This window comes from Megalobrama amblycephala, linkage group LG8 (genome assembly GCF_018812025.1).
Source record: "Megalobrama amblycephala isolate DHTTF-2021 linkage group LG8, ASM1881202v1, whole genome shotgun sequence".
NCBI classification, from domain to species: Eukaryota; Metazoa; Chordata; class Actinopteri; order Cypriniformes; family Xenocyprididae; genus Megalobrama; species Megalobrama amblycephala.
This window is the reverse complement of record NC_063051.1, coordinates 21,283,345-21,296,646: the sequence shown is the minus strand read 5'-3', so window position 1 is coordinate 21,296,646 and position 13,302 is coordinate 21,283,345. Positions and strand designations below refer to the sequence as shown.

The 13,302-nt window shown below is 36.3% G+C and overlaps 1 protein-coding gene across 1 annotated transcript; it reads left to right on the top strand.

Annotated features, from left to right (window-relative positions):
• Positions 1-4,655: 4,655 nt before the first annotated feature.
• slc35d1a (solute carrier family 35 member D1a) lies at positions 4,656-12,591 on the top strand. Its single transcript, XM_048200038.1, has 12 exons — positions 4,656-4,889; positions 5,790-5,823; positions 5,929-6,015; positions 6,226-6,293; positions 6,411-6,482; positions 6,594-6,662; positions 6,924-7,026; positions 7,994-8,086; positions 9,059-9,126; positions 10,775-10,853; positions 10,928-11,010; positions 11,095-12,591. The coding sequence occupies exons 1-12, from the start codon at positions 4,744-4,746 to the stop codon at positions 11,201-11,203; spliced, it is 1,011 nt and encodes a 336-aa protein (XP_048055995.1). The 5' UTR covers positions 4,656-4,743; the 3' UTR covers positions 11,204-12,591.
• Positions 12,592-13,302: the final 711 nt, after the last annotated feature.

The following is a 13,302-nucleotide window of genomic DNA, read 5'->3' as shown; positions in this document are numbered from 1 at the left end:
CTGCTGAATTGTGAGGGCATCTCCTATATGGCCCTCTTCAGAAGAACACTGAAGATGCCAGGCAAATCTTTAAGAACAGTTGAGATTTATTTGGAGTTCACTTTAGGTGAAGAGAGCTGCATTATTTCACATGAGCTTGATGGTTAATTAATTCTGAAGACATTCACATACCCAATTATATAAGGATACTTATGAAGTTAGGTTATTTTAAGATTTTTTTCCTTTTCTGAAATGTGTCACTTTGGTTTTCGGTGGCATTGTTGTAACTTTTAAATGTCCAAAAATTCTGATATGATTAATCTTTGTTTCTTTTTTACAACACAAAGGGGTGTGTATACTTTTTAATATATCTTCTTTTAATATATCTATATCTTAATATATCTAGTTTGTGTGCTCATATAAACTTGGCATAAGTGGTAAAAAGATTTGGCTTACTGTCTGCTATAGAGCGGCTCAGGAGAGGATATTCTACTCGAACTCCAATTGCCCCCTATAACTCAGGCAAAATTGTACAAAAAGGAGAAGGGGAGGAGGTGGAATGTCGAAAGAACAAACAACGGGAAGAGGCTGGTTTTTATACCTTGATTAGATGGACGTACTCCTCCCAAAATTACGTTTAACTTCACTTCAAGTTTCATTTACTAATTTTTATTATCATATTGACAGTTTAAGCCTTAAAATTATATCAATACTACACTTCTTAAGAGTATATTTTTGTCTTGCAGACTTTGCAAACTAGGGAAATATGTTTAATATATTTAAGAAACAAAAACATGGAAGGCCTAAACTGTTCTTTATTAGATATTTATCATCTTGCTGTTGTCACAGTTCTGGCTGTCCACTGGCCTTCCTGTGATTTTTTTTTTTGTAAGTCTTGTCTTCCTTTTTCTGTGTTCCTGGGTTGGAGTTTCCATAGGAACACTCGATGTTCAGCTCGCAGGCTGTCACCTGTTACTCATTATTACCTGCTCCCTATATATACTTTTTATACGTTTTATACATAAATATATACGTTTTTTTGTTTTGTTTTTGCCTTTTGGACCTGTTTTTTTTTATTCTTCAGTGGACTCTGCACTCTCAGAAAAAAAAGGTACAAAAGCTGTCACTGTCTTTACAAAAGGTACACTTTTGTTCCTTTTGGGTACTAATAAGCACCTTTTAGGTACAAAAGTGTACCTTCTGAAAAGGTACGACCACAGTGACAGCTTTTGTATCTTTTTTTCTGAAAGTGTGGCTCCCTCACCTTTCTGCAAATGGGCTACTTGCATTGAGCCTTGTGACGCACATCTGGTTTGAAATAATATTGCTTAGTTATTTCCGATTGCTTCTCAATACTCAAATTGATGCTTCCTCGTTTCCTCGCTCCTACATCTTCCAACCTGTGAGCTGGAAACCGATCGAACTCAGCCATCTTGAAGGACATCTCAATTCTCTAATTGCACTGCGAGGAGGTGAGGAACAAGGGCTGCAACCGAAAACCTAGGCAGCTGACTTGATGCCTCGCTGCCTTGGCAGTGACAGACTTCTAAGGCAGCGTAACAGTTTAATGATCTACAGCAAAATAGCGCAAGCTAGAAATGACATCAAAAGCAGAAAATGTTGGTTAAAAACGTACATTTACATACAAACTGCCCAGCAAACACAACTTTCGGACGCCATCTGTATTTAGCTCAAACTGTCACAGAATGGAGTGGATATCAAAGGCAGCGAAGGATACATTGACCCTGCGTTCCATTCGGAAGGGCTCATTCCATATGCCCTAATCCCTTCAAAGGGTTTACCCTCCGGAGTGAGAGCTTCGAAGGGATGAAGGGTGTAGGGGTCAAAAAACTTTTTTGGAATGCACTTCAGCGTCATCTTAACAAGACAATCAAGGAGGCGCCTTCGCTTTTCCCCCCTGGTTTACTCTTTGTATTAATACGCATTCACTTACTGTAGTAACATTATAAGCTACCGCCGGTCTTTTACATTAAATATATTGTGTCTATGTATTTGAAACATTTGAATGGACTGAGAAAGGGAGCTGTAAAGTATTTTTGTTGAAGTACAATGTCATTTTGACCATAATTTTTGTTGAAGTACAATGTCATTTTGACCATAATAATGTACCAAATCTAACTCTATAAATATCTAACTATAAATATATAATAGGCCTACTATATATACATTTATAGGTAAAATCGAACTCCTAACCTCCTGTACCTATTCTGTGAAGTCAAACAACTTTCCTGTGCAAAGGATCATGGGGGCCCAAAGTGTCCATCAGTTGTACCCTTCGAAATCCTTCATTCCGAAGGGCCCTTTGAAGTGGCCTGTTTTGAGCACTTCGGTTTGGATCACGACCCTTCAATATGGCGGCCATGATTGTTTTCACTCCAAAGTGCCCTTCGGAGGGCGATATATCCCGTTTGTAATGCACCGATATGCTGCCTTCAAAAATCGATCAGATGAAGGTATCTCAGGAAACAGGAAGTGAAGCCTAATAGTCTAATAACATTGTAATAACAATATAATATGTAACGACAAAGCTTACTGTGGCTTCATAAGTTAAAGCAGAACTAAGTAACTTTTTTTACCTTCATAAATAGTAAGTCCTTACGATGGTTAATTGACTTGTAATGTTGTGTTTGAGGCGTGCACTAACCCCCTCTGGCACGTCTACACCAGAAAATAGCACTTGGAAGTTGAGCTGCGCTGACTCGACACAATCTCGCCTCATGTTCACGCGAGAGTGACAAAATGCTTTACGGTAATTCAAAAACAATATATATATATATATATATATATATATATATATATATATATATATATATATATATATATATATATATGACTTTAATAAGACAATTTCTAAAATTACCCACCTCCATCGAGATTTCTTGTACTGTATTTGCAAAACTACTTGCCTGGTGAGCGTTGTAGTCGTTGTAGTCCAGAGCTGCGCTTGGAGTATTTATGACCGTGTGATTCACTGAAGGAACGTGTAGGGGGAGCTTCGCAAATCGAGCTCCGCTTTAATTAAAAACACCAAAAAGCAAAACACACCTGATGCACATTCTTTGTTCTTCATTTTTTATAAGTAGGCTAGATTACAAAAACCTTGCTGTAGGCTATATTTGTGTAGTAAATGAAGAGAAGGTACACCACCATCTTGCTCCGACAAAAGTGACTTGAAAGTGCACCTGATATTTACTAACTTTCTTGGAGGACTTGAACACACCACAATTCGGACGTGCCTTGATGCCTTCCTACCTTGAAATGTCCCTTGTCCTCCGAAGGCAGCATTTTCCAGTTTTCAGACGCAGCCAATGAGCGAGGAAGCTTCCTGAGGAGTCATCAGCGAGGATACACAGGTGTTCCTCCCCCTTTACATCTGTCACAATAATTTAAATGTATTCTTTACTTTTGCAGTTTAAATAAACTTTACATCTCACGGGCATCTTACTTTATTAATATTTATAATGATTTTTTTTTTTAATAACCAAATTAAATAAACACAAAATAAACAAATCGTCACACTGTTGGGCATAGCCAGTTCTGTTCAAGTTGACTTTACTGTTCATTAGTCCACGTAAAGTAATGTTTTGTCGCTCTGTAGGTAAAAAGCTTGCAGCAAAGAGTATAGAACCCAAGAGGCGACACTTTGAAACTTTTTGGGTAACAGCCACTAGATGGCGCTCCGGTAGCGCGGCCGCCATTATGGGGTGAAAATACTAACTGGACCATAGAATCCTTCACATCTACGCACCCAAAATCGGCGAATTTCACTGCCAAATCAGAAGCGCAATAGCAGTTTTTTAAATTAAGTCACCAGTAAATTGTATGGCTCCCACAGTAAATGTTGTATTGTTGTATTGTAATGTTTTATTTTACCAGTTGTGGAATCCAACCATTCAACCATCTGAGGTAATAGTTAGCCTACTTTATTGAGTTTATGCAACTTTACACATTTATTAATAGTAAATGAATAATTAATCAATTTAAGAGCATCATGTTTGCAGCGAACAATATATTTCAGACCTAGTGGAGTTAGTAATAATATCTAGGTCTGAATTGAAATAGGCTATATTGCACGTTTTAATGGATCACGCTACAAACATAATGATCTTATAATACATGATGCATTGCTGTGTTATCGCATTATTTTCCCACTTTTGGACACTTTTGCTTTAACGGACATTAGACAAACACTGAAGCTGTTATATTCATATATTTATTGTCCAACATTCCCAATTTTTCTGATGCATGTCCTAAATGTAATTTCATAAGTTGGTAATAATTCAGTGTTTATAAGCCTTTTAAAGAATTTTAACCCAAACTGACTGGGTTTCTAGAGAGCAAAGGTTTTGTGAAAAAAAAAATGTGTAAAATAAACTGTAAAAAGGATTTGATGATCACTAGTGATAGCATTCAAGTTTGATTTCAGCTTTGATGTACGTTTTGTTTTATCAAAGCAGCTGATATTGCCATAGAAACTAGTGGACTGCCGACTCGCTTTCACCCCAAAATGGCGGAAACGCAGGCCCGCTGCTGGGCGCCGGAGTTTCAATGGATCGTTCTATTGAGTGTCGCTTCTTGTTAGTGTTTATTCTTTGCTTGCAGTCAGCTGCCGCAGGGTGGCGACAGAGAACATCGTACTTTCGCATGTAAATTAGATATGTCGTCACAGCATACGTATCTCTGTAAACATGGCGGAAATTCAGATTCGTCAACGTGGGGAGGAAGAAAGGCGCTGTGTTCAGAATGAAGCAATGTGAGTTAAGGAATGAAGCGACAGGGATGGCGGACCAAACGTTAACGGTACTCTTCAAACTTTCAGCCGCGGTTTTTTATGGAATCAGCTCTTTCCTTATAGTTGTAGTAAACAAGAGCGTCCTGACTAATTACAGGTAAGAGGACTTTTTTGTTACATATTCTGTATTTTACAAAGTGACTCTCTAGATGCAGAATAATTTGGATAGTTGGCAACTTCAGTATCAGTCTGGTACGGAAGGACGCCGTTTTTCCGTTTGCTTATTTGAACATTCAGTGTGAGACTGAAGGTTTTTCTCGAAACAAAAAGTGCAATATTATTACTATGCGTTGTGGGACATAATTAATACCGTTTTAACCGTTAGGCGCGTAACGTTCCATCAATTTTAATACCATGCTATTCTTTAAAGTACCTTCTCTGTGATTTTGCCAAGTAAGACATGTTCCTGGATCAACATATTTAGTTTATCCTAGAACAACATTCCTGTCCGACAACAGTCCTAACCCTATCCGTACCCCTGACAATAACTTATCCCTAAAGTCAGAGGGAAACGATAAAACTGATGTAGCACTTAATCCTGGAAAAGCCAGGACATAAATTTGACATAAACTGTAAACTTGTCACTCAAATCTAATTGGTTGATTGGAATGTTGTTCCAGGATTAACAAAGATGTTGATCCAAGAACATGTATTTGGGGAAATCACGCTTAACTACAACATTTTGGATTGTGAGCCAACTACCTGGCTAGAACAAATTAAGAGGCTGATTTCACAGAATTTGAAAAAAAGCTTAAGTTGCAAGAAAGTGTATAAATACTATAGTGTAAGTTGTAGAATAAACATGTAATTAAGTATGGACAAAAGTGAGTCATTGACGGAGAATAATATTTCACAATCACTAGTTCACACCTACATTGCATATGATGGTTCATTTTTGTAATATCAGTCAAAAGTAGTAGTAATGTTACTTTTACATAAAAAAAAAAATAAAACTCTGTGCCTTCAGTCTTTGCTAAAAAAAAATCTTTCTGAACAGGTTCCCCTCTTCAATATGTGTTGGCATTGGGCAGGTGAGTTTCCTTTTCTCAGATAAAGTTATTCTCGCTTGCCATACTTTGTACTTTATAGATTAACAAAGCGTAGTGGCATTTACATAGCATGACTTTCCTCTGCAGATGTTAGCAACAGTTGTTGTGTTACGGGTGGGAAAGGCCCTCCGGGTGATCACCTTCCCCGAGTTTGATGGTAGCATACCAAAAAAGGTGAGGAGTGCTAGCTCAATAAACTTCTGCATGTTATCACATGTTTTTTCCCCCAAAGAACACATGTTTATTCTAGGACAACTGTGCAAGTCTTATTTGTTGACATGGGAAAAGATACCCCACATGGGACTGCAAGACAATGCTGCTTTGTAAGTGTCTCATCTTGCTTGTTGGTATGTTTGCTCAATATCTAGCTTCTTGTAATTGCAGACGTTTCCGCTACCTCTTCTATATGTAGGAAATCAAATAACGGGACTCTTTGGAACAAAAAGACTTAAGTATGATACAGTACATAACAGCTTTAAATATTACATAAAGATCATTAATACATAACTGCCTTATTTTTTGTGCGTTATACATTTGATATATTTTTAATTTGTTTTTCCTTCCTTCAGTCTGCCAATGTTTACAGTATTGAGGAGGTTTTCTATTCTCTTTACAATGCTGGCGGAGGGTTTCTTGTTAAAGTAAGTAAAAGTTCACCATTTTGCTATTGACGTTTTTCTGATAGTTTACATCTAATTAATTACGTTGGTTATGATGATAAAAACTATCAGTGATTATGTCCCTTATTACAGGAAGAAATTCTCTCGGCCAATTCAGCTGACAGTATTTACTATGATTCTAGGGGCCTTTGTAGCTGCAAGGTAATTTTTTTTCTTTCTTTCCACAGTGACCCATTGTTTGTTTAATAGAATTCAGCCTTATCTTGGTTGCTTTTTCCTTGAAGTACAAGCCTATTATTCACTGCTTTACAGAGGAAAGTTAATGTTTGCCAAAACAACACATAAGTTAATTATACGTCAATATTATTATGTATGAGGGGAAGGCTGCAACCATGTCTGGACACATTTAGTAACAAATATTTTTTCCAAGGCTTTGAGTGCCCTTATATTTTTTTTGTGCAGTGCTGACTTGGCTTTTGACCTGCAAGGGTACATGTTCATTTTAATGAATGATGTCTTAACTGCTGCCAATGGAGCTTTTGTGAAACAGAAACTTGACTCTAAGGTAAGAAAGGCAACACATTCATGATCAAGATTTCACAAAGACCTTGAGTTCTCCCTGAAGCAGCAGCTGTTCCCTATAGCCATTAATTGAGAAATATTGCGCTCCCGTGCTTGCACAAAATTTAGCAACTCATACACTGCAATATATGAATGATCTTGATTTTAACCCTGAATTTTCTGAATTGTTCTTAATGTCATGAAATAATTCACTGCATAAATGTTCTCGTTTTGTTAATAGTTTTTGAGGATAAGGGTATGTTTCGCAACCTGTCCATGCCGACATCTGCCTAATGTGGCACTCTCCATGTGACACAGGAATTAGGAAGCATTTTGTCCTCATTGAGCATTGAGTTAATAAGCCTCTTTCTCTTGGTATCCTAACTGCAATCCTATTGGAACAGACCTGCATCCCATTTTGGAATTTAAACCACCTGTTGAGAACTACTGTTTTACATCATTGTTTTTGTGTTGAGTGCTTCTCACCTTCTCATCATCTTCAACCAACGTTCACGTTTAAACGTTTTAAGTACACACTTCAATATATTTAGTAGACATGCCTATGCTTGAATTTGTTGAAACAGAGATTGCTTGGCAACCTGAGCAGTGTTTATTGCATTACCCCACTGACTTGGACTGAAAAAAGAAGTCATGTGTGTTCTATTTGAGACCTTCAGATGAAGAGCTGGTAGTTTTATGACTGTTACAGTTTTCATTGAAGAATGTGGACTACATAGAAAGATTTATCTAGAGCACTGACAACTTGAACAAGGAAGTCAAGGTTTTACAACCTGTTAAAGCTTATGATCATTTCTTGAAAAAAGACCTGAGGCTCTCTACAGCTGTTTACATACCATCTGGTTCTCTTTTGGCAAAAGAGCAGCTAGAGTAGAGGGTGTGAGAGAAGAGGGAATCATGACATGGCATTATTGTATCTGATTTGTCTCTCTTGTTGTCTTTCTGTTCTATAGGAGCTGGGGAAGTATGGCCTGCTCTATTACAATGCTTTATTTATGATACTTCCAACCCTGCTTTTAGCACATGTCACAGGAGATATGGACAAGGTAAGTTCCCATCCCGTCAGTTATATCTTTTGTTGTAGTTTTTTTGCTGTTTTTTGTCCATTAAAAAAAAAAAAAAAAAAAAGTATAAATAAATATATATTTTTTTATTTTCTCTAGTGATGGCCTTTGTGGCTATTGCTTTATTAATAAAATGTTTCTTGAAATAGTTGCACACATACTGTAGGTAGTTTGGTCATGCTCAGTTATATATAAGATATTGTTACTACATACCAGACCTTAAATAACCTCTAGTCACTCCTAAGAGTCCGTCTCTCAACAAGACCTCATACCCGTAGATGATCTGGCAACCACGAACACACCATCTGCTCAGCTGCAGTGAGCTCACATTGCCAGGGAACTCACACCATTAGCCATTTGGAACGACTGTGCATGCTTGTCATAAATTCTTTTGAAATCATATCAAGCTGACAGATACATTTCAGCATGTCTATTCCTGCCTGAACTCCTTTCCCGTGAAGAAGTTTCTTAAAGTCAAAAAGTGTGCTTTAAGCAGTGTGAGCACAAGGCTCAGTTGTTTGGGAGGTTAGGATGACAGGACCCTGCTCCATGAATGGCTCATTTTATTTAGCTCAGTTTGTTCACAAGGAGGCCCCAGTTTATTTGGCAGGCACTGCTTCAGGAAGGAGAGAGGACAGGAGGTGGTGTGTCTCATGCACAAAGCCACCATTATACCAGTCAGCGTAACTATCAGATTCAATGTAGGAACTTATATTCTTTAGGTATATTCTTTTTAGGTGAGTTCTTCACCTGTTTTTAGATAGGTTGAGTAGATTTGTTTTTCACCCACTATCGGAATACATTTTTTGCAGTTTTCATGAAAAAACGTGGTTGATGTGGAAAGTTTTCTTTGTTGTAAACATCTTCTTTGCTGTGTTGTAAAATGTAATGATTAACTAAGGTAATTACTCTGTTTATGTTTTTATAGTGTCCAATTTTTTTCCCTCTCCTTAGGCTTTTGATTATGAAGGCTGGTCAGATATGCTTTTTATAAGTCAATTTATTCTCTCTTGTATAATGGGGTAAGTTGAAATAACTTTATATTTGGTAAATACTGGGGCTGTCAAAGTTAATGCGTTTAATGGATGCTATTTAAATATATTTAAAGGGGTAGTTCACCCAAAAATGAAAATTTACTCATAATTTACTCTCCCTCAAGTTGTTCCAAACCTGTGTAAATTTCTTTGTTCTGCTGAACACAAAGGAAGATATTTGGAAGAATGTTTGTAACCAAGCAGATCTCACCCCCCATTGACTACCATAGTAAAAAAAAATAATATGGTTGTCAACTGGGGGGAGATCTCCTTGGTTACAAAAAATTTTTTTATACAGGTTTAGAACAACTTGAGGGGGAATTGACAGAATTTTCATTTTTGGATTTAACTATCCCATTAATGCTTTTTATGCATTTTTGACATAACTTTCATTCAGTTTGGTGTGATTACTTATAAACTGAAAAACTGTAGTAAAAAAATAATAATAATAATAATAAATGAATAAAATAAAAGTTACTAAAAAAAACTCTGTAAAATGGTAAAAGTCATTTTCACTGTTTTTATTGTGTAATATAATTGCTATCAAACTTCAACAAATAAAATCTCACCAAAAAATGAAACCTCATCATTCATAGAAATGCAAACACCAGCATGCGACAGCGGGTTGCTGTCTTTACAGATATAATTTTACGTTGATACAGTGCTGAGGAAAATGTATTAATTCATTGCAGAAGTCCTTAGAGCCCCTATATATTAATGGATTGACTAACAGCCCTAGTAAATGCAAAACAAGCTTATGCGTTTTTTTTTGTGTGCATGGTTTACTCTTGCATAATTAAAGGTGCTAAATAGGATGTTTGTTTTATACATTTTTGCAATATTACTTGAAACTGTCTTTACTAACTGATAAAAGACTATTTATTAGGTGCACTGAAAGGAATAATATTAATATACATCATCTGTGCACGAGGTAGGGCCTTAAAAACATCGGACGTGCGCGGATTGGCCCTCTGGCTTGTCAATCACTGCCATGACGTTCCTTGTGAGAGACTGCGCGCTCCCGTAACTTTCCACACTCCACAGGCGCCGCATGCAATGTTTTTGTCAGGAGACAGGAGTAACAACTGCAGATTATGAGTTACCTGCGGTGAGTCTGACATAATGGATCCACTAACACGACACAGCGAATGCCGGTGGTAAACACTTGTGTTCCAATACTCATGCACGTGTTTTGGGAGGCGTTCCCTTGAAGGAGGGGGGTTGTTCTTACGCATGCGCTCATTTCAAAAACTCAGTCTTTGGTTTCTCAGTCGACGAAAAGATCCTATTTAGCACCTTTAAATGATTAAATAAGATGTGGTCACATTTACCGTTGTTCGGCAAATCCAGTCATTTCAGTTTGAATCCTTGTATTCGGGTGTTTCCTGTGAGGGCAAAAATTTTCCCACACACATTAAGCTCATGTTTAAGTTGGTCATGCAAATTCATTGCACTGACAAACAGAAAGCTGCTTGATTTGAAAGTGTTAGCTCTGCTTCATGCATCGCTATGCTATTGACAAATTGACTTTTTTTGTCAGTGAAATTTTGCCATTGTGACCACACCTTTAGATTCATGATTTTAGGCATTCATCATTCGACAACATTTATTCTCTCTTCTGTTTCTTCATTTACAGGTTCATTTTAATGTACTCCACCGTACTTTGCACTCAGTATAACTCTGCGCTAACTACTACCATTGTTGGCTGCCTAAAGGTAAGATTGTTTCTTAAACATAAGACGCAGTTTGTCCTGCTTTTGCTATATTAATGAGTTTTCTCTCTCTGCAGAATATATTAGTGACATATATTGGAATGGTGTTTGGTGGGGATTACATTTTCTCATGGACTAACTTCATTGGTCTGAACATCAGGTATGAAGTGAGCTTTTCCCAGAAGGAAACAGATGGGATGCATGGATTCATGGTGATGCTAATGATCTGTACTTGTCTTCTCAGTATTGCTGGCAGTCTGGTGTATTCCTACATTACCTTCACAGAAGAGCAGACCACCAAACAGAGCGAGAGTGCAAATAAACTAGAGGTCAAAGGGAAAGTGGCTGTATGACCAATGTTTGGACGCTTGTTTATGATGCTCAAAGCTGTGTCTGTGAGTTTTGTATATTCTTTTTTTTTTTTTTTTTTTAAATATGAAGAAGATATTGACTGTAAAAGGTACAGGCAGGACATCGTCTCAAATGAAAGAGCTTCAGACACGCTGGAATGTGTTGTTCCAGAGTAAATATTTGCCTGTTCATTTTCACGTCTGTGAAGAAGTGGTGTCTGTTACATTTTAATGGAATGATTTCTCTGTTTTCTCTGGCCTGTTCAAAACTTGCCATATGTGAATGATGACTGTCATTACTGTTGAAACACCTTTTGTATTGCCTATTGAAGAGTACTTTTAAAGATGTGTTTTAGTCAGCAAGGCTATTTATTTTTATGAAAGATTGTTTTATTGTTAGGATTGTAAATTGGATTATCCTAGCTATGAAAAGGGAGTTATTTGATACGTTGTTTAAATAGTTATTTGAAAGTTCTGGTACCCTCTTGAGTTTTATTGGAATGTTCCTTTAAATCCTGAATGATATATGGAAAGTGGGTGTTTGAGTGTGTAAAATAAGGTACATGTGTGCAACTTGAGTAGATATTTGATTTGAGTCTCTTGATAAGCTTTAAAGAAGAAAAATATTTTGTCGAGCATTGTCAGTGTTAGTGTTCAACTGGACAAATTCTTATGACTGCTTTTGTATTTTTTGTATTTGGGAATGGGATGCAGTAACTCCATTTGCTTTGTACTGACGGAATCATGGTTATTTATAAAAGCAAATGGTACAGTAATTGCACTTTAACAGTTTACAGCTTTTCTCAGTTGTCAGTAATTTAAAATGGGTATTAGTTTTTGCAAGTATTGTTACAAAAACTTTTCAGTAATTTGATCTGTCTTTGTTAAACGTTGCTACCTTTGGGAAATAATAATTTCTCATACATTTACTTACATTTTTGACCATCTGATAACATCACAGGTTTCTCAGTATTTTTTGTTGTTGTTGTGCTATACATGTTATACATCTGGATAACCTGATGTATTCTGCAGTTACTGAATGAATGTTTGTTCTCATTTATGTATCCACTTTTTGAGTACCTTGTTTGTCCATTGCTTTGAGATTCAAACTTTTATGGATAAAGTGCATTTTTGCACTGTATTTTTTATCCACTGACGTCTTCAAAGACATTGTTGCTGCAGATATATTTTGTTCAACTTGTACTTAATATTGCTATTTTTTTCATGTTTTTATACAGTTCAAGATTTGTCAAATTCATGTCTGCAAATTCTCAGTGATTATATCAGTGAGAACAGGAAGTGTATAACATTTAAATAAAACCAACTCAAAGAATGTGTCCTTTTAATTTCATTTTCTGATGTTAACCAAAATAAAATGATTTCATTCTGTAGCAATGAATGGTGTACTACTTTCCCTACAGTATAATTATATATGTTTTGTGTTGCATAAAATCAAATTAATTGTCTCTCAAATACAAATTAAACCACTTAAGATTGATTTACGGGGGGAAAATCATGGCTGAGGTAAGAGCGTAATTTATGTTGAAGAAAACACAAAAGTCTCTTGAAGTAATGTTCAATACAGACTTTGTAAAACCTGCTGTTGAAAAACATAAATTCATAAGAGAGACCATGGCTTGAAAATGCTAATTGTCATCCAGTTTAGTTCTACAAACTGTCTGCTTATGGGATTTTAAGAAGCAAACAGTCATGATGTGACCTGATCCATGTAAAATAAAATATTGCCAGTGGTAAAAAGAAAATCCAGTGATTCTTATGTGAGAGTACATTATTCTGAATTTATTTTGAATAGGCAAACATTTTTCATGAGGGGTGAAATACGATTCTCAAAAGCTAGTAGTTTTTACATTTACATAAATTACATTTACTTCTGCAGTCATTTTATTTTGGGACTATTTGAATAACAAAATGAGTTCATTTAGTTAACCAACACTTATGATTTCAAATGCATCTGATTTCAGGATTTTCTGATAATATTTTAAAATATGGCTACCGTAAATGAATTGTGAAAAATTCCTACGATGATAATTACGATTCCCAAATACCATATTATACTTCTTGTCACCTTTGCACAGTGTCTG